This window comes from Phycodurus eques, chromosome 10, assembly GCF_024500275.1.
Source record: "Phycodurus eques isolate BA_2022a chromosome 10, UOR_Pequ_1.1, whole genome shotgun sequence".
In the NCBI taxonomy this organism is placed as follows: domain Eukaryota; kingdom Metazoa; phylum Chordata; class Actinopteri; order Syngnathiformes; family Syngnathidae; genus Phycodurus; species Phycodurus eques.
In genome coordinates, this window is record NC_084534.1 from 15,669,779 (window position 1) to 15,691,073 (window position 21,295).

At 42.1% G+C, this 21,295-nt stretch overlaps 1 protein-coding gene across 9 annotated transcripts in view; it reads right to left on the reverse strand.

Moving 5' to 3' along the window:
• scn8ab (sodium channel, voltage gated, type VIII, alpha subunit b) overlaps nt 1-21,295 on the reverse strand; it is a 53,394-nt gene that overhangs the window by 13,934 nt on the left and 18,165 nt on the right. For 5 of the 9 annotated variants that reach the window (XM_061688778.1, XM_061688774.1, XM_061688775.1 and 2 more), the window contains 14 exons: nt 20,584-20,805; nt 20,340-20,403; nt 17,570-17,711; nt 16,396-16,602; nt 16,039-16,320; nt 13,780-14,136; nt 10,358-10,490; nt 9,920-10,158; nt 8,258-8,431; nt 7,767-8,123; nt 7,515-7,688; nt 4,446-4,739; nt 1,382-1,499; nt 1,140-1,294 (listed from right to left, as the gene is read on the reverse strand). In XM_061688778.1, the coding sequence (XP_061544762.1) occupies nt 1,140-1,294; nt 1,382-1,499; nt 4,446-4,739; nt 7,515-7,688; nt 7,767-8,123; nt 8,258-8,431; nt 9,920-10,158; nt 10,358-10,490; nt 13,780-14,136; nt 16,039-16,320; nt 16,396-16,602; nt 17,570-17,711; nt 20,340-20,403; nt 20,584-20,805 (2,918 nt within the window). The remainder of the gene's footprint in view (nt 1-1,139; nt 1,295-1,381; nt 1,500-4,445; nt 4,740-7,514; nt 7,689-7,766; nt 8,124-8,257; nt 8,432-9,919; nt 10,159-10,357; nt 10,491-13,779; nt 14,137-16,038; nt 16,321-16,395; nt 16,603-17,569; nt 17,712-20,339; nt 20,404-20,583; nt 20,806-21,295) is intronic. The other 4 variants (XM_061688779.1, XM_061688776.1, XM_061688780.1 and 1 more) reach the window with 1 other exon arrangement.

The window sequence follows — 21,295 nt, forward strand, 5'->3', positions numbered from 1 at the left end:
AAAGGGGTTGCTTGCAGTTTTCATTTAAAAAAATGCTTTTTGTCATATTTGTTAAAACTGCCAGTATAAAGCTGACAATAATTTAATTTTCGACTCAAATTTAATTCAGAAACCAAAGTGTCCTTGGAAGAACAACCAATCAGAGAAAGAAAGTGTAACCGAAAAGGTGTCACATTCACGAGCATACACCTGCAATCTAGCGCTGACCTGTTACCTTGGCCTTCAGTAGCTTTGTTGAAACTACGATGTAATAGGTAAACATGAAAAAATGCCCATCCTTTGTTTGCTAACAATTGGGTAAAAGACAAGCAAAAAGAAGTAGCGCATGGGACTTCTGGGAGCTGAGGATTCAGAAGCGATGTGAAATTGGCAACATTTCTGCTGGACAGGTTCTTTAACACCTCTTTTTGATTTTGAATTGATTGTACACTACATTCCCAAAAAATACAACTGCAACATAAAGGGCTCTATTTTCGTGGACACGGACACGAACAATTGGTTTGTGTAGCCGTTCTCCAAGTGCTAACTTTACGGCACAGATCTGTGATCTCCGCCTGAGCCGACTTTACATCATCCACCCGTAGAGGTTTGCGTGCAGTTCCTTATAAGCGTACTTTGCCAGACTCTAGCATATACGTTTCTTCTTCCGCCTTGTTAAAATAATGTCTGTTAGTGCGCCACTCGCGCACCGAATTTAAAGTGAATGAGAGGAGCCGCTTCGATTGGAGAGGATTGAAGTCGGATGTGATGGCGCCCACACCAGTGCAGACGTCCCACTTTTAAATGCACTAGGCTACGGCGGTTCACAAAACTACAGAGTTGCGCCAAGCACAGGGCTGGATTTACACCAGTCACGCAAATAGAGCCCTTAGTGTTATAGTCACACTCTACTAGTAATAAGTCAGGCTACCAAGGTATCAGCCAAGGCTAAGATTGGCTTGTTTACAGTGCTAATGCTAGCTTTGTATTGCTAGCGCCGCTATTTTGATGAAGCTGGACAGTGTTCTCTGTGACTACTAATTACAACCAGTCACTTTCATAATCGCATGTCATTATGAATGGCCATGTTTGCGGTTTTCAAACTGCAAACTCCCCCTTTTATGTGCAAGTGCAATAAACAAGTGGCATTGGTATCTTACCAGGGCTCCACTGCTAAGTAAGATCATGAAGATGATGAGTGTTTCAAACCAGTTGTGCTCCACTATCAGATAGCAGGTCTTCCTCAGGAACCACCAGTGCTTCCCCCAGCCGTGAGTGATGGGAACATCACAGCACTTGTATTTTGCCACACATTCTGGATGACAAATAAGTAGGCGAACGATGCGATGTGCGTTATTGAAATGGGCACTCAATCTTTCCTGATGGTATTTCTACAACGTACCATCTGTCCAGCAGGCATCTGGGTCAAGGTACTCCTCGACAACCTCCACGACTGCCACCTCCTCCACGTCAGGCTTTATGTCTATTGTGCTGCCCTCAGACGAACTGGTGTCATCCAGCTAGGAGAGAGGCCCAAACACAGACACTTAAGCAGGTTGAGCGTACAGTCATTTTAATAGGGCCGATATGTATTTGTATGAATCACTTGATTTATTACTACAATGCTGTAAGTGTTATAGTAATGCATACTACAGCGATTCGTCCTCGCCGTGACTCTCTACCATGCAGCTTTTAGCATATAATCAGAAGGAAGCAATTAAACGTATGCTTTAATACTTTTATTGTTATGCATTCATAAATAATATTCCCAGGGTTGAAGAGATTTTTGTTTGAATTGGTTGAGTGGAAGGTACAGATAAAATATATTCATTCATCTTCCATTCCGCTTATCCTCACCAAGGTCGCGGGCGTGCTGGAGCCTATCCCAGCTATCTTCGGGCGAGAGGCGGGGTACACCCTGAACTGGTCACCAGCCAATCACAGGACAGATAATGTATATATATATATATCCATCCATCCATTTTCTGAGCCGCTTATCCTCACTAGGGTCGCGGGCGCGCTGGAGCCTATCCCAGCAGTCATCGGGCAGGAGGCGGGGTACACCCTGAACTGGTTGCCAGCCAATCGCAGTATATATATATATATATATATATATACCAGGTGATTGAAAAGTAACTCCCTATTTTTAAGTACCGTAATTTCTCATGTATAATGTGCATTTCCCCCCCAAAAAAATTGTCAAAAGGCAATAGTGCGCATTATACATAGGTATAGGGGAAAATGAAAAACCTTTCACATTATATAAATGTATGCCACCATCTAGAGGTTATGAAAAAGCTGTACACTTTCATTCCAAAGTCACCGCCACCTAGAAGTTATGAGGAAGGTGTACATTTTCATTCTAATATGCCGCCACCCAGAGGTTACAAAAAAGGTGTAGCCTACACTTTAATTCCAATATGACAAGGTTTCGTATGACTGCATATACTGCATATACAGTTGTGCTCATAAGTTTACATACCCTGGCAGAATTTGTGAAATATTGTTTTCTTAAAATATGACTGAACAACAACCATCATTAATTTCTTTATGGTTATGTTTTGTTTAATGATAATGCTTTTCTGAAATGCTTGACAGTTTAATTTGAATCCCATTAAAATAAAATTAAAAGTGTTTCGCCTCACCCTTCATATTTTATTTAAAGAATTGTACCCATTTTACAAATTCTGCCTGGATTATCAAACATATGAGCACTGTGTGTTTTCTCATTTACTAAATAAAAGTAAGGCTGTGAATTTCAAAATAAGAGCAAATAAATAATAAGTATTAATAATAAGTATTACATGTTCAAATAAAGTGCTTAACTTCAAAATAATTATTTGAAAAAATACTGTTTTGATCATATGCGTAGAAGCAAAATCATGCATTGTAAAAATGCATTATACATAGGTAGAATTTTTCCAGAATTTTGAGGTCAACTTTGGGGGTGCGCATTATACGTGTGTGCATTATACACGACAAATGACGGTACTTGTCATTTATTTCTGAACTATAATTCTTACAAGAAATGTACATGAGAAGCAAGTGTATTAGATGGAGTTTTATTTAAAATTCGATATGGGTGCCAGCATTAGCCACCAGTTTCTCAAGCCGCTTGGGAACTGATTTCACAAGGAACTCTTGCAGGATGGAAGACATAACTTCTTGTATTCGCCCTTCAAGTTCGTCCAAAGTCGTTGGTTTGGTAGAATAGACTTGCACCTTTAATCATGGAACATACACAAAATAAAATTGCGAAAAATATTACAACCTATAAATAAATTATAAGTATTTTAAAATAGGGATTTACTTTTCAATCACCCTGTATATATATATATTAATTTTCTCTCTCACAAATAATTGCTCTAAAAATGAATAGAATTGAATTAAAAACTAGCACACTACTAACTTCCAAGTCTAAACATATTTTTGCAACTGCAAACACAAACTAATTCAATTCAGGAGCAAGTGATTACTTTGTAATCTGAAATTGTCAGCAAAAAGCTGCATTGAAAATTGCTCTCGTACTCGCTCTCGTCTCTCTTTCTCTCCAAACATCCGGATACGTCATTGCTTTTCTGATTTGTTGGTGGTGGTTTTGCGTGCGGTCGCTTCCTGCATCGTATCCTGTGGCTGGCTGTGGTGCAGCAAGAGCGATTGTAAGCGTGGCTCAGGGAGCCCAGTGGAACATAAACCTGGTACATAATAGAGTGTTGTATTATCTAATTTTCTACCATAAAAAAAAGGCAAAAGAAACACACCGCTCTGCTTCTTACACTTTGTGTTAAATTTCATAAAGCACATCAATAACACCATATATATATATATATATATATATATATATATATATATATATATATATATATATATATACTGTATATATACTGTATTTTAGATGAGTGAGGCAGGTTATTTAAATGTGTTATTTCCTAAAATAACACATTTATGTACCCGAACAAGATTGTCTTTGACTTAGAATTTTCCATGGTGTACACATCAAAATTGAGGGGAAGGGGAAAAAAGGAAGAAAATAAAAATTGTTCTGGTTCTCCCCCAACAGTTGTGAAATGTAATTTGTTTTATAGGCCACTGTCATGAATACCAATGTTATATTGCAGGGATATTGCAAAACAAAAAAACAAAAAAATTGACCTCTTGATTCCAGCTGTTTTCTAACAAGTGTAATGTGACGGAGGGCACAATCTTTAATTGTACATTTCCCATTTGTATAGTCGTGCAGGTTTAGAGATTTGGTCGGTCCACCAGTATTACTAAAGTGAGTAAATCAAAATTCAGTTAAGCTGTTAAGTTTAAGCAAATTGCTACATATAACTGATAAACTTTCATGTGTATTGTGTACAGTACTGCTATATATTTCTACCCTGATATAAATTGAAATACATTCCGATCATATATTTGACCACATTTATGTGCAGTCGATTTTCACATTGGTTTGTCCTACTTACATCCTTGCTGTTCTCCACATCTGACTCACTGCTGAAGTCCTCTGTGTTAAGGTTTTCAAAGTCCGACTCTCCAACAGCGATCGGAACACACACAGTCAGGTTGGGATTGTGGATGAAAGACATGTAGTCTTCATCAATCATGTACTTTCCAACGCTGCTCCCAATGCCGCTGGTGGTACCGTTGCCATTTTTAGCATAGTCCAGTTCACGGTTGATGTCCACCGAGTGGTTCGCAATGCAGTTGAGCTTTTTCTCGTACATTTCATCCAGAGGTTTTTGTTCATCCTCAACAGGCTGAAAGTCAGAGTAACAGAAAAGTAGGGATGGAACATTATTCTACTTGATAGCATACAGTAAATGGCTCACATTACTACACTGTCAGCAATAGAGGCCATTTGTGTCACTTAAGGTCCTGTCTACACCATTTGGCTCAAATTGTCATATATTATATTTAGTTAGTGTTTGTACCCGTAACGGACATGCTCTTGCCAGATGGCACCGTGACCCCCTATCTCAAACTTGGCTGCATCTCTGCTAAATGATATCCCAGCCAGTGTGAAGGACCTCGTCAAAAGCAGACACCAGAAAACCTGACTTCTCACCCGGACTTTAAATTAATTAACAGTTACCCCAGAAACCTGGGCTCCCAGTCATCAGAAGACACCCTGTGTGTGCAAGGCTCAAGATGCCGACCCCAAAAAGTTTGAAAATTGTATATCTCCGAATTTCAACGTCTGCTGGTTAAATTTGTTTCCCAACCGAATATGCTTGTGTTGAACTCATAACAATCACAGAAATGTTCCACAAATGAACAGTAAGTGTTATTAGCCACCACATAAAATTGAAACACTCATTGCATAGATTAAACAGGGTGTGTGTATGACAATGCATTAGCTGAGAATTAATGTTATTTTATCCCACTGGTTTTAAACCACAAAATAATCCTAGGATGGAAAAGTAACATTAAGAGGCGGTCTATCTCCCTTTTGTTAACGGAGGGGGGGCACTCCCTCTCTCGCTGTTGTGCGCAAAAGGCCGAAGCTCCTTTGTCCTGCGCTCGCTCTCGCTCATTCGTTCATCCTTGCCGAAAACGGCCCACCTCTCACCACGAGGTGGCGAGGACGCGCCTGACCTTTCCCCCCTTGGGCAGCTCACAGACGAAGCTCCGTTGGGAAGGAAACGGGCGGCGCAGATCCGCTCAGAGCGCCCGGCGACCAGGCCACCCACGGGCTTCGACCGCTCTGCACTTGAAGCTTTTTTTTTTTTTCCCCTCCTTTTTCCGTCAAAACCACCTGTCCTCGACCGGACCGGCCAAGCATCCGGGACATCGGGCAGCGTGCCTAAATTGTGTTCCACGCAATGTATGTCCAACGTGCAGTCTACTAAAGTACAGATTGGTGCATATTTGGATTTAAATTAACGGCAACAGGAATCCCAGCTCTATACATTGCCCACCGCACATCCTCACTTCACACCTACACCACAAGTTCGACTTGCTGTACGAATGCTTACCTGTTCCTTGTTTTCCTTTTCTCTGCATTGTTTCCCTGTAGTTAGACCCCTGTTAGATTTCATTAAATTTTATATAAAACCCACTACCTGTATCATTTGTGTGTTTGGATATGATAAGAGACCACTGGGATCTAGGATTCTTATTTAGTTCATGTAGCAAACTTCAGATTATGAGACATAGAGGTTTTTTCGTCACTTTTTCTTAAAGTTTTACACATCTAAAAAGAGACGTGGTGCCCCTTTACGAGATAAAATAGTCTGATTTTAACGTTAAAACGTAAATCGGCCTAACCCAGAAGTGAACGCGGGCGTTCACCTTCACCGAATTTATTTCTCAAATTACGTTTTATCCCAAATCCATATATGCTACATAACTTTTCCAATACTAACAAGATATTGGAATGTTCCAAATTAGTGAAAGTCAAGCGTCATGTGTACAAAACCTTTAAAGGGACATATGATATAAAATTTACTTTTTAATTGTTTGTATACAAATAGTTGGGTCTAACTAAATATTTTGTGCGCTGCCTAGCTCCAAAAATGTGAGTAAGCCATTATGAATATCACTGGATTGTGACGTAACAGTTCAGATAATAACATAAACGTATCCACACACTAATTGGGTGGCTTGGTGATGAAGTGCTGCCTTTGTGGGGGGCTTGCATACGCTTTGCAGTTCACACTTCGATTTTTAGACTCCGGGCTCAACAAATAGCCACCCCCTATCTCCATCCCTCGTCCTCGTAAAAACGAAAGCCAGACATGCAGTAGAGCCGAAAAAGAGTGGGACTAGAGTATGCTTCATCCATCCATCCATCCATCCATTTTCTGAGCCGCTTCTCCTCACTAGGGTCGCGGGCGTGCTGGAGCCTATCCCAGCTGTCATCGGGCAGGAGGCGGGGTACACCCTGAACTGGTTGCCAGCCAATCGCAGAGCACATACAAACAAACAACCATCCGCACTCACATTCACACCTACGGGCAATTCAGAATCTCCAATTAATGCATGTTTTTGGGATGTGGGAGGAAACCGGAGTGCCCGGAGAAAACCCACGCAGGCACGGGGAGAACATGCAAACTCCACACAGGCGGGGCCGGGGATTGAACCCGGGTCATCAGAACTGTGAGGCTGACGCTCTAACCAGTCGGCCACCATGCCGCCTATAGTATGCTTTAGGTGTTAATTCTTGGGGGAAATTAACAAAAGCATGTTCCAGGCATGTTATTAAGACACCTGGTAAGTGTTACAAAGTGAATAAAAAATACAGTATCACTCCAAGATAAAACATTGTGCCTCTAAGTATACAAGATGCATTTTTTGGTTTTATTTAATTTTATCCCACAGTGTCCACAGAGATTTTTTTGCATGGAGATCATGGGTCAGATTTCCTCATAGTTTCAGTGTCATTCAAAAAATAGTTAAGTTCCATTTCAGCTGAACTTAATAATTAAACCTGATTATTAAACCAGCTGACGTTTACGGTACATATACAGTATCATAAACAATTGGGGGATAGCAGGTTAGCATCCATTTTAGTGCTTTACGATTATGCATACCTTCTTGAGCACAGTGGCAACAAAGACACGCATGTGGGACTTGAACCAGGCAATGCCTTTCTTAATGCGAGTAACAGCGAGCTGGAGATTGTTGGGCTCGCCATCGTCATCTGTAGCTGCGAGGTTGTCTGCACTGAACGAGCTCAGCAGCAAAGCCAGGAACAAGTTCAACACCTATGGATGATTCAAACCTCAATATTTCTTGCTTTCAAAAGCTCCTACACAATGTCACCCGGCCCTTTTTTTACTTACCACCAAGTTCCCGATGACCATTACCATCATGAAGACTGTGAGGCACATTGTCTGTCCTGCCACCTCCATACAATCCCACATGGTCTCAATCCACTCCCCACACAACACTCTGAATACAATCAGGAAGGAGTGGAAGAAGTCATGCATGTGCCAGCGTGGCAGCTTACAGTTATCTGCGATCTTGCACACACAGTCCTTGTAGCTTTTGCCAAACAGCTGCATGCCCACCACAGCGAAGATGAAGACAATGATGGCCAGTACCAGGGTCAGATTACCCAGAGCCCCCACCGAATTACCAATGATCTTGATCAACATGTTGAGTGTGGGCCATGATTTGGCCAGTTTGAACACTCTCAACTACAAGAGACAGGGAGAAACAAAATTATTCCAGAATCTTAATATTTGGACTGTGATGCATGCCTGTATCCCTCATTAATCTTTATGTTTCCATATGGTTCAAAAAAGGGGGACAGAAGAAGGCTTCCACTTACCAATCGGAAGGACCTGAGCACTGATAGACCCTCCACATCCTGGAGTCCCAGCTCCACTAAACTCAGTGTCACTATGAATCCATCAAAACAATTCCATCCTTCCTGAAAGTAGTAGTAGGGATCCATGGCCACCAGTTTGGCAAACATCTCCCCAGCGAAGATGCCTGTGAAAACCTGCAGACCCACAGAGAACAAGTACATGGGTTTTATTGAAAAGGGATGCCAATAACAACAATGCAGGCAGTGTTAAGCATTAGTTAAGTTATCACTGCTGTACAAAGTGTGTCTGAAAAGTTCCACGACTAGTGTCACAAAAGATCGATTTCAAACCCAAACTACAGGTTTTCCCCTTCAATGTGGGCCAGGCGATCAACCAGCACATGTACAAAGAGAGCCTGCGGCATTTGCTTCGTTCAGTGCACAAGAGGTGACAGTAGTGATAGGACAACTCCCACCTGCTCACAATGCCCTGAGCATCCGACAGATCCTGACCAAGAAGAAAATCATCATGCTGGAACAACCGGCCTACACACCCAGCCTGGCTCCGTGTGATTTTGTTCCTCTGTCCCAAGCTCAAGGAGGTCATGAAGGGAACGCATTTTGAAGACATGGACGACATCATGACTGTGATGACAGAGCTGCTGAGGATCCCAGAAGAATCCTTCCAGGAGTGCATGAAGGCGTGGCAGAGAAGGCTGGGAAAACTTGTAGTTTGAGGTTTGGATTTGAAATGTATTGTTTGTGAAACTAGTCCTGGAACCTTTCTGACACACATTGTATTTCGCTGTCATAAAAATTTGGTTAAGTCCCGTTTCCACCAAGCAGTACAGTCTGGCTTCTTTCTGTAAAGGAACTCAATGTTTGCACTCCTACTGTCAAACATTGTGAGTGCACTAAAATAATTCTAGGAAAAAGTGATAGGCTTACACTGATATGGGATATGGTACTGTAGTACTATGTAAAGTATCACCAGGGCATTAGTTAGTGATGCATTATAGAAAAACTGAGTGCGGTTTACAAAGGTTTGGGATTTAATAAGACAAGGTCATACAGTCACGTAACACTATTGTCAAAGAACTCACATGAGGCAGAAGTTGTACTCTGAATCTTTATCACATTTTACATCAAATACAGAATCATGTGGTGAAGAGAACACCCAATGAGTCATACTGCACCATCCTCTACCAAGCCAATGACCTAATTTCCTGTACTGGCATTGAGTCAGGGCTATTGCCAAAAGAAGACTGTACAGTGCTGTCAGGCAGACAGCTTGCAGTGGTAACCTGCTACATACTCTGCCAATCAGGCATGTGTTGTTGTTGTTTTTCGTATTATTTCAAGGCTGCAGACTGAGTGTTTGGTACTAGTGTATAACAAAGCCATTTGAGCAGAAGTTGAGGTAAGCAAAACAACGGAAATTGGAGCTTGATATGAGTGCGGGTGATGAGGAGTTGGAGAGCATGCGGACTGGCTACGTTAAAATGGAACTAAATCTTTAATGAGACCTCATCAAAGCCCTATATAGGCTACAGTATGTATGGGTAGTCTTTAAGTGCACATACCAAATTGATGCATGTGTAGAGGGGGGAAACCTGCAATATGTTTTTTCTAAATGGACGGCCAATAAGGTTAATAAGGAACTCAAAATATGTTTCTTCTCACCAGATTGCCTACAGAGAGGACTCCCTCAAACTGTTCCGTCATTGGATAGTGCTCCATGGCCATGAAAAGGGTGTTGAGGACAATGCAGATGGTGATGGCCAAGTCAACAAACGGGTCCATGACAATCAAGTAGACTATATGCTTTATCTTCAGCCATTTGGGATGGCACTCCCAGATGAGGAATGTGTTCGCGAATTTGTACCAACAGGGAGGGCACTTCCTCTGAGATTCCTCCAATTCTGCAGAAATTCCAAAGATGGAAGGAAAGTGCAAAAGTGAGGAGTCACATAAACTGAAAACGTGTGTAACAGGTTTTTCTCTATAATATTGACATTGGATCTTTGAATTAAAAACTCTAATTGGGGTTTTATGGGGCTACACTTGACCATTAATGTAGCAAAAATAAGTTATGCAATTACAGTATATCACAGTGTATACCCTCTAACAGAGTGTTGGTGACTACGCTCATCTGACTGTTGGCACGGTCTTTTCCTTTGAAGGAGGAGTTGAGCTGATCCACAGATACCATGAGAGAGCCAGAGTGCTTCTTCTTAATCTCCACGTCTGTGGTCTGTACTCAGAAAAAAGACAAAAATGTATACTTATGAAGAAGCATACTTTAACAGATAAGCGCCAAACCATAAAAGGATGCCCCCTACTTAAGTGTTTTCTCCATTACAGAGCCACAAAAGCTTTGTTTCAACACTAATCGGTTAAAATTGTCAAATGTATCATCTTACTTGTTTGTTGGCAGGATTACATAACATGCCAATATGTAGCATTTACTTTTATTTATTTATTTTTACACTAGCCTTGGCCTACATGTCCAAATTAAAGGTACAAGTTTGTAAGTATCTGAACAAGCTAGCACGCCATTATTTCACACTCCAAAGCAGTGGGGGGCAGCATATTACCAGGAAATTCCACTGCCCAGCTCAATCAGAAAATAACAAAAGAAGCATGATCTTCTGTTTGGAGATTTCCGACTACTAGAAATTGTTTGACTTTTGAAAGATATGGTGGCAGCTTGCTTGGTGTGCTGCTTCCACGTGGGTCCTTCACAGCCACTGATATACAATATACTGATACATGACGATGCATCAATACCACCGTAACAGGCTTCAGGAGCAAAGATGCAGCTCCTTGTGTTACTGCGACTCATACGTGACTCACTAATGGAGTGAGTGAGAGAGCCAGGCTAGCTTGTTCAAGTGCCTACAAATGATACATTTTCAGCGCTGATGCCATTGAAAACCTTAGCACATACTAGTTTAAAGCCCGAGTGTATCATTTGCTAGGCAGATCGTAATGACAGTCTACATGCAACGGCATGCAGGTCAATCGAGGAATTCAAGACATTATTTGCTGCTGTATCATGCTACACCTGGAGAGAGGTTAAAAAAATAGGCTGCTTGACAATGCAACCGGGCTCTTATCATGCTAGCGAGAATGAGCAGGGATATTCTCCTAGAAGGAAGAATCGGAATTCATCTTGCACCATACAGTGGTTCAGCAGCAGTGGATAACGTAGGAAAATGTAATGGGACTGCTGACGGAACAAGAGAAGAGCAGGAAGGGAAGCACAGAGATCAAAATGGGATACAGTGAACTACCAATGACCTCAAACCAGGAAAGACACTACAACTGAGGCTGAAGTCGTCTTATGAAGGATTCTACTTGCATTTACAATGAGTGCGATGTAAGACAAGCATTTGACTAGATTTCTTTGAACAATTATGGAGAAATATAACAATCGAGTTAGAGCTGACGTTAATCTTCTGCTTTAGACACAAAGTAGTTGAGACTGAATCAACAGGGCCTCTGCTGGTTGCAACCAAGTAATGCATAATATACAAGATATCCATCCATCAATCCATTTTCTACCGCTTATCCGAGGTCGGATTGGGGGGGGCAGTAGCTTTAGCAGGGACGCCCAGACTACCCTCTCCCCAGCCACTTCCTCCAGCTCTTCCGAGGGGATCCCGAGGCGTTCCCAGGCCAGCCAAGAGACATAGTCTCTCCATTGTGTGCTGGGTAGTCCCCGGGGTCTCCTCCCGGTGGGACGTGCCCGGAACACCGCACTGGGGAGGCGTCCGGGAGGCATCCGAATCAGATGCCCCAGCCACCTCATCTGGCTCCTCTCGATGTGGAGGAGGAGCGGCTCTACTCTGAGATCCTCCCGGATGACCGAGCTTCTCACCCTATCTCTAAGGGAGAGCCCGGACACCCTGCGGAGGAAACCCATTTCGGCCGCTTGTATCCGGGATCTTGTTCTTTCGGTCACGATCCACAGCTTGTGACCATAGGTGAGGGTAGGAACGTAGATCGACCGGTAAAATCGAGAGCTTCGCCTTTCGGCTTATCTCCTTCTTTACCACAACGGACCGATACAAAGTTGCGATGCACCGATCCGCCTGTCAATCTCCCGTTCCATTCTTCCCTCACTCGTGAACAAGACCCCAAGATACTTGAACTCCTCCACTTGGGGCAGGATCTCATCCCCAACCCGGAGAGGGCACGTCACCCTTTTCGGACTGAGGACCATGGTCTCAGATTTGGAGGTGCTGATTCTCGTGCCAGCCGCTACAAGATATATTACTGTCTATTATTATACATAGAATATACATTTTCACCTTAACTGCTTTAAGGAGTCAGCGATAACAACCAACTGCACACAATAGAATTCTTAACAATCAATTAATCGATTATTATGCCCTAAACTCATCATAAGTGTTGAAGTTGTCTAGGAAACTACTGGAGCTCTTGCTTACTGTAGGTAGACACCAATCTTCAACTTGTGCAACTTATGATGATTCAACATTACGACCTTATTACTATGTTTACAGCTCGGCCATCTTCAGCTTGATCAGCTGTCTCTGGCTCTGTTTCTTATTTTACAAGCCATGTCCGCAATGTGAACCACAACACTAACAAACGCTGCCATAGCTGCCAACACCAAGAATCGGACTCTGGTATCAGACATCCATCCATCCATTTTCTGAGCCGCTTCTCCTCACTAGGGTCACAGGCGTGCTGGAGCCTATCCCAGCTACCATCGGGCAGGAGGCGGGGTACACCCTGAACTGGTTGCCAGCCAATCGCAGGGCACATACAAACAAACAACCATTCGCACTCACATTCACACCTACGGGCAATTTAGTGTTGTCAATTAACCTACCATGCATGTTTTTGGGAAGTGGGAGGAAACCGGAGTGCCTGGAGAAAACCCACGCAGGCACGGGGAGAACATGCAAACTCCACACAGGCGGGGCCGGGGATTGAACCTGGGTACTCAGAACTGTGAGGCAGACGCTCTAACCAGTCGTCCAGCGTGCCCTGATATCAGACAAGCTTTTATTATTCCAGTTTACCGTGTTTACCGTACTGGATTATAAGGAACGAACAAACGTTCAACCTTTTGTGACTGCAATAATGTTTGACTCGCCTGACGATGTACAGCAATATATATAAGATACAGTACAATTCGCTTCGCACCTGTAATTTACACCCAGCTGCTGGAATCCAACGTAGCCATATGTGATTGACTATCTGTACTAATCAATGCACTGTGGAGACTATTCTAGCTACTTTATGCTTTTTCTATCAGAGAACACCCCAAAAAGGGCATTCAAGCAGTTTAAATGGCCCAGTGAGATGAATAAAACAATAACACAGGTATAGAGATATAGAAATACTGCATTTAGATTCACAGGTCGGAAGTGGAAGAAAAGGAAACTACAGAACTTAGGAGAGAGAGGAGCAATCGCCAAGGGGAAATTAGGTTGTGAAGGAGAAGCTGCAGAGACTGAGGCCACCACCGTCATGCCTAAACTGTATTGGTGTCCCATGGACGTCCTTACACTGTCATCAGTGGCTGCCTTATCTATTTTCACCTCAGGCAGAAGCCGTCTGCCAGGCCCCGGGCCGATGAGAGACACCACGCCATTGCAGTCCACTGTGCTGTTCCTCTTCCCTCCCGAATGAGGCGCCAGTGGGTGGATGCGTGACGAGCCTTGGCTGTAGCCGCTGTAACTGTTCCGGCGGAAAGGGATGAACAGGGAACCCCGGCGGTCTTCACTCTCCTCCACTGTACTGTGCTCATCATCGGCAAACTCGTTTTCTGAGCCCATGTCCTTGGAGCGGCCTTTGAAGCTGAAGATGCTGCTGCGGCTGTTGTGGCGTGACATGAAGGGCGAGCCCGGGATGCTCAGTAGAGACTGGAGAGGGATAGACAGACAGGCGGAATTCCTTAATGTTAGTTAATGTTCGAATAAAGGGAAAGTTGAGGAGGGCGAGTGACGTTCCATGTGAATACAAAAGAAGTAGAGTCAAAGAAGCAATTGGTGTATATTCTGTACAAATGTAACAATGCTCGGTTCATTCACTAACATTCCATCGATTATTTCCATACCAACGCCCAAAAGATTATTGGCTGTTTTTGTAGCATAAATAAATCACAGCTCTTATAGTTAGTTCCTCATAGACAATAATGTATTATTATTATTAATAATAATTCATTTTATTGATAGGCACCTTTCAGGACACTCAAACATAGTTACAACACTTCTAAGAATGACGGAATACTGTTCTGCACCACTGTAAGGTGGAATATTGAGCCTGAAATTAGTCAATGGCTTCAGCTTTTAAAAAAAAAAAAAAAAAAAAGAAAACAGATACAGGAGCTCTGTTTCTTTCAGTTTTCCGGGATTGCCGTTTAGATTAGAAATGAGCATTAGTGCAGCATGCTTGTCGACAATGATGCGAGGGATAATGCGCATCCATGGAATGACGTAAACTCCAAAATGTAGTATGATTGGGAGCGCATGCGTCCAAACCAGTCTGCACATGCACCCATGCGGAAACTACGGAAAAGTGAAAAGGAGGGCAACGTTCAACCACGTCTTGCCTGTGTTATGCTGCGTTCACACCGAACGGAAGAGAGAAAGAAAAAAAAAAGGAAGCAGCCATGTCGTGCTAGCCATGGCCGCTCATAGCACACCGTCTTCAGATGTGACCGAGGTGGGACAAGCATTAAATGTGTCTGAAAGAGTGTATGTTTTTTCTTTATTTTGTTTTTGATCAATATTATAATGACCATAGAACACTAAAAATTAACTTATTGCAAGATAGCTGCAGCATAAGCATGTGGCTAAGTCACCTATGCTCCACTAGGTACCAAAAGGTACCAAGCCCATAGAAGAAAATAATGACAATGCCTACGTACAGCCAATTTTGATGGACAACATTGATACTGAAGCTAGTCAGACAATTGGTGAGTCAGAAGAAATCTGACGTCACAAGAGATAAGCCCTTAGATCCGAAACCCAAAACATGAGTATTATATAGCAGGAGTGGTGTTTGGACCCACAAGGACAATTGTCCATGGTATCTTCAGTACAATGCCTTAACCATTCAGCCACACTAGTGCTAAAGGGTGACACTCCCAGGACCCCTTCCCAGAAAAGGCTTCACAAATGATCAAGCAGCACATTTAAACAATTTCCAAATGAGAGGAAAAAATGCCGAAACAGTGAAGAGTTTTCACGATAACTTTGTCACCAAACTAAGCTGAACTACAAATTACTTGTGAAGTGAAAATATTTTGGTGATCTTATTTACCTTATTTATTTAGGTCTATATATGATTAATATAATTGCCTGAATCAATTTAGAATTTTTTTGGGAAAACGGGGGGGGGGGGGAAACACACAAAAAAAACATTCAATAAACAAGAAGAGTCCAGTTGCCTTGATTCAACCTTTGTGGATTACCCTGACCTGGATGACAGAGAATCTACATACATTTTTAGCAAGCACATTGGTATTTTTTTAAATTAATATTGTGACTGCAACTTAAAAATGACTTGGGCAAATATGCTATTAGGCATAGCAATACCTAGTAACAACTGTCAGTATGGTACAGTACAGTTCTACACCACTGCAAACTACAACCATAATAAAAACATATTGAATTATTACTGTGGCTTCAATCAAAAATGAGCATAATTATCTTTTAGAAATTGTGGTAGTGCTCTTGTACTGGATCTCATTAGAGCATGCAAATGTACTTAGATGTGCGTTCTAAACGAACTAGACATATTTATTTTCATTGGTACTTTACTTGGTTCATGATTGATGTCTTCCTGCCCAGACGGCTTCCCGGGAAGCGAAGGGTGCTTCTCTTGCTGCCGTCATCAGACTCAGACTTGACAACCTTCTCGCTGTCACCTTTCTCTTTCTCCTGCTCTTTCTGGCGCCATTTCTTCTTGCGATTGCGACGCTCCTTGGCGCTCTTGGAGCTCAGCTTAGAGACCTCCGAGGAGCTGCGGGACAGATGACCTCCTCCCTCATCCTCCAGTGCGACCTCCGATACAGTGCCTGCAGATGTCACCATGGCCGCAGCCTGAATGGAATAGAAACCCATGATGCGACTACACTATGCATATCAGCAGATGTGTACAAATGCTACCGTACCAACCTGTGTTTCTTCCTGCTGCCTTTTGAGCTGCTCCAGCATGGCTTTGAATTCAGCCTCCTTCTGCTCAGCCTCTTCAATGGTGGCCTGGTTCTGCTCCTCGTAGGCCATGGCTACCACAGCCAAGATGAGATTGACAAGATAGAAGGAGCCCACAAAGATGACCAGCACAAAGAAGATCATGTAGGTCTTCCCAGCCGCTCGCAGAGTCTGACACAAAACACAGACGTAGCAATGAGAAGATTTAGAAGATTAGGGGTGAAAATGAATGGCTGGCAGCAAGATGGCCCTGGTTGGGATGAAGGTCAAAATATCGGGTCGCGGCTTTCGACGTGACGTTTGCACGTTCTCCAAGTGCTGTGCCGTCGCACAGTCCCAAAAAATGCATTTAAGTAATTGAAGACTCTCCAGACAGCTTCCCTGGCATCCCTCGCAAAAGACCTGGCAGTAATGGATGGATGGATGGATGGAGGTGAACATGCATTATTTCATTAAATATTTTTTAAACATTTACAATTAAAGTTGCTGTAAAGTAAATTAAAATTCAATTCAAATTCAGATTTGTTTCTAAATATGTTAAACATGTTCGAAGATTAGTGCTAAAACATGAAAATGGAGATGTTACTTGTTTTCACCATTTCTGTGTTGCTGATTTTTGGGGCCTTGGATAAAGTATCCCAGCTATCTTCGGGCGAGAGGAAAAGGTACACCCTGAACTCGCCGCCAGCCAATCGCAGGGCACATAGAAACAAACAAACATTCGCACTCACATTCATACCTATGGGCAATTCAAAGTCTTCAATCAACCTATCACGCATGTTTTTGGGTTGTTTTATCACAGAGCTGACACAACAGATGACATTTTGATGGTGACACTTCAATAGACACATTCAGTAGTAAGAAAATTATATTCACACATTCACAAACCGGAGTATCCGGAGAAAACCCACACAGGCACCAGGAGAACATGCAAACTACACACAGGACTGGCCAGGATTTTGAACCCTGGTCCCCAGAACTGTGAGGCAGATGTGCTAACCAGTCGTTCACCGTGCCGCCTAGTCTTTTTACAAAATAAAAAAAAATAGGCAATTCATTGTAGGTCTAATGCTGTGATCAAATGTGTGGTTTGACTTCTTTCTTTCTTCTAAGTGTGAAAAGAACCCTGTTTTATTACCAGCATGTAGAGATTTTCCCAGAAGTCTTGGGTCATTAGACGAAAGAGGGTGAGGAAGGCCCATCCAAAGCTGTCAAAGCTGGTGTAGCCATAATTGGGATTCCTTCCGGCTTTCAGACATGTGAACCCCTCAGGACATCGTCTGAAAGAGGAGCACAGCAAAACAAACGCATGACCTTTACAGTGCAAGAATCTAACATTATACCAATACCAATACAAAGCTCAACATTGATAGGTTGAGACGCTGACAGACTTAACTTTGTACACTAAACCACTCCATGTAGACGACCACCTTCTTTTCCACATTCACTTTGCATTTAAATCCATTCATAAGTGTAATGGCAGACTAAAACCGTCTGCTGGATCTCATACAGACTTAAATCATCCCAGTTTATTAATAACTTAGCAAATAAATGTACCTTTATAAAAGTAAATGTCGATAAATAAATTGAAAATGGCAGGATAAGAATTGATATCCATTATCTTTAAATATTTTGGGTCAGTATCACTATAAAGCAGAGATGGGGGGACTTGAGTCAAATAGCTTGACTCGAGTCGACTCAAGTTGCCAGTTTTATGACTTGCGAGTTGCTTGCCAAATACTTCACAAAGACTTAACTTGACTTTGACTTGGTAGCCAAGAGACTTGACTTGACTTTGACTTGAACAACATGACTTGACAAGTCATCTCGTTTAGATTTCGAATTCTGCCTTTTAATTGAGACAGTTTGTCTTATTTTGAAAGAAAGAAAAACGTTTTGGGGGTCATTCGCGCCAACCTCGCAACCTAGTCTGAATTGTTGCGAGGTTGCCAGTGTGACGTAGCCACCTGCATGAGCAACGATGAAAGGAGCGGCAAAGATAATTCAATTTGGATTCAAGGATTATGTTGTCGATGAAGTCTGCAAAAAGAGGATGGCAACCTGCATGCTGCAAATCGCACATTAAAAACACAACAACAACGTCGTTGAACTTCATCCGTCACTACAAAACTGACAAAGACAGGTAAGCTCATTTTAACAGTTTAGCTAGCTGGTCAAACATTAAGTTTCATAGGCTGGTTTGAGATGTAACGTAACGTAAGTAGGGGTGGGAGGGTTCATGTAGGGGTGGGAGGGTTCATGATAATTGTCCAAACCTTTCGTTTCGGTTAATAGTTTCTCTTTTTTCTCTCTCTTTCTCATGCACTCTGGAGCAGAAAGTGGAGTTTGTAGGCATGACGAAAGAGTCTGCGCTAGAAGACGCAAGGTGCATTATAGGTCTGCTTGTATGGCATCACTTTGCATTACGAACACGGCGATAAAAATATTACTACGTACAGTACAAATTGTGAGTCGCTACATGTGAATATCATTTTCATACTACTGCACGTCTTTTTTGAAGTGTCACCATCAAAATGTTATCTGTTGTGTCAGCTCTGTGATAAAGCTGTCTGCACTGTTTTAAAAAAAAATATATCAATTGAAACCACAGCATATGAAACATAACCTTTAATCTAATGACAATTGTCAATTGTCCAGAGTGAGTGCTTCTAAATAAATTAATAAACCAGACTGAGTGATTTAATTAAAGTAGAGGACACAAGAGGAATGCATATTTTTTCGACAGACTTTATACTTTATTTTTTTTGGGAAGGATGACAAAACTTTGATGTCATGTATTATTCCCTTAATTATGAATCTCTTTCATGCTCCATTAGCCCATTAGGTACACATTATATTTGACCAACAGAAAACAGTCTTGGCTTTTGCTTAATTGTGTTCTCTTAAGAATCGTCAGAGTTACAAGAGTGTCGTCACAAAGTACACAGTAAGTTTTTTTGAGAAATAAAGTTCAGTTAAATTCAGTTTGAAATACAACTTTAAAAGAATTCAGTGCAATTAATTCAATCAAACATAATCTCACTTAGTCATCATGAAAATGTACAAGTCCATCAAGTCCATCCATCCATTTTCCGAATCACTTATCCTCACCAGGGTCGTGGGCATGCAGGAGCCTATCCCAGCTGACTCCTGGCAAGAGGCGGGTAGACCCTGAACTCGTTGCCAGCCAATCGCAGGGCATATATAAACAAACAACCATTCGCACTCACATTCACACCGAAGGGCAATTTAGAGTCTTCAATTAACACACCATGCATGTTTTTGGGATGTGGGAGGAAACAGGAGTACCCGGAGAAAACCCACGCAGGCACGGGGAGAACATGCAAACTCCACACAGGCGAGGCTGGATTTGAACCCTGAGTCCTGTGAGGCAGATGTGCTAACCAGCCACCCACCATGCCATCATTTTGATCTATTATATCTATATTGAAAATGTTTTCATGTGTCCCTGAAATTTCTGTCCACCTTGTCATGATGGGGTAGCTTCCCCTGACATTACTATCAGCATTTTGTCTTTCTTCAGTGGAGGCTGAAACAGTGGATGGTTGCGGAATAAATACATTACGTACGCTTATGTTTCATCATTTTCAGCATGTACTGTATGTGCAGTTGGATGTTGTCAATCTTAACATGACCACTATGTCATACTGAAATATCAATTGATATTAAAAAAAAAAAATATTTCGGACATTCGAAATATCATTTTTAAACTGTACACTGTCAGCTCGCTAACTGAAGTATGTTGCTAAGTGAAGGTCCACATGTGCTCATTACATCCTAACATTAGCCATAAATGTCCACCCTGTTAGCAAGCTCACATATTTTACTTTTTCATGCACATTTGGCTGCTGACCGATGTGCATCAAGTGAGTGAAATACTAACTTACCCTGAGTCTGAACTATTTCCACATAATAGCGCATCAGCCTGACCAGGGTAAAAGTAGAAGTTAGCTGTGGAAAGAAAAATACAGGGGATGCCGTCATTAACTACTTGGAAAGCACATGCTGCGTATGACCTAAAATAGGACAATAACATTAGGGAGAAAATCATTGGAAATGGAAAAATGGAATAAGCACTGGCTATTTTGCTGTCATATTATTTCAGGAAGTAACGGGGTCATCATGGCTCACTGTCATTCATGAGGTATTCGTCCCAGTCAAAGCCCTTGGAGCCATTGGACAGGTACATATTGCTCGTATCGATAGGCCAAAATACACATTTTTGCCTCAGGTTCCCCATGAAGAGCTGCAGTCCGATCAGAGCAAAGACGCTGAGGCAGAACACGGTCAGGATCATCACATCTGAGAGCTTCTTCACAGATTGGATCAGGGCACCCACAATGGTCTTGAGGCCTGACAACACACAAAAAGCACACACATACATGCATGTGCACAAGTACACGTACATAAAAACGGGAAAGCTCACACATACATACAAATAGATAGAAAGGAACCAAATTGCTCACACAAATTACATAAAGTAAAATGCCTATATTCAACACTGATGTGGCTTTTGTGTCTAAAAAGTAACTAATCTAAACTTGTCATTTACACTTATGACATTGAGGGTCGCAACCACATTGTTATTTAAATCTAATTAAAATCGTTCCTGCATCTCCACTGCCTGGGCAAAGTCTAACATAAAGGTCACCAGATTTTAATCACATTAAAAAAAACATTAGCAACTTATCAAGTTGTTGTTCACTAAATAAAATGCTGCAGCACAGGGATAAAGCAGGGCAACAACAGAGACACTAGAGAGGAAAGCTTAGAATTGTGTGTAGCTTTGAAACATATTTAGCATCCAAAGTGGAATTCTCTGATTTCTAACCATAAATAATGG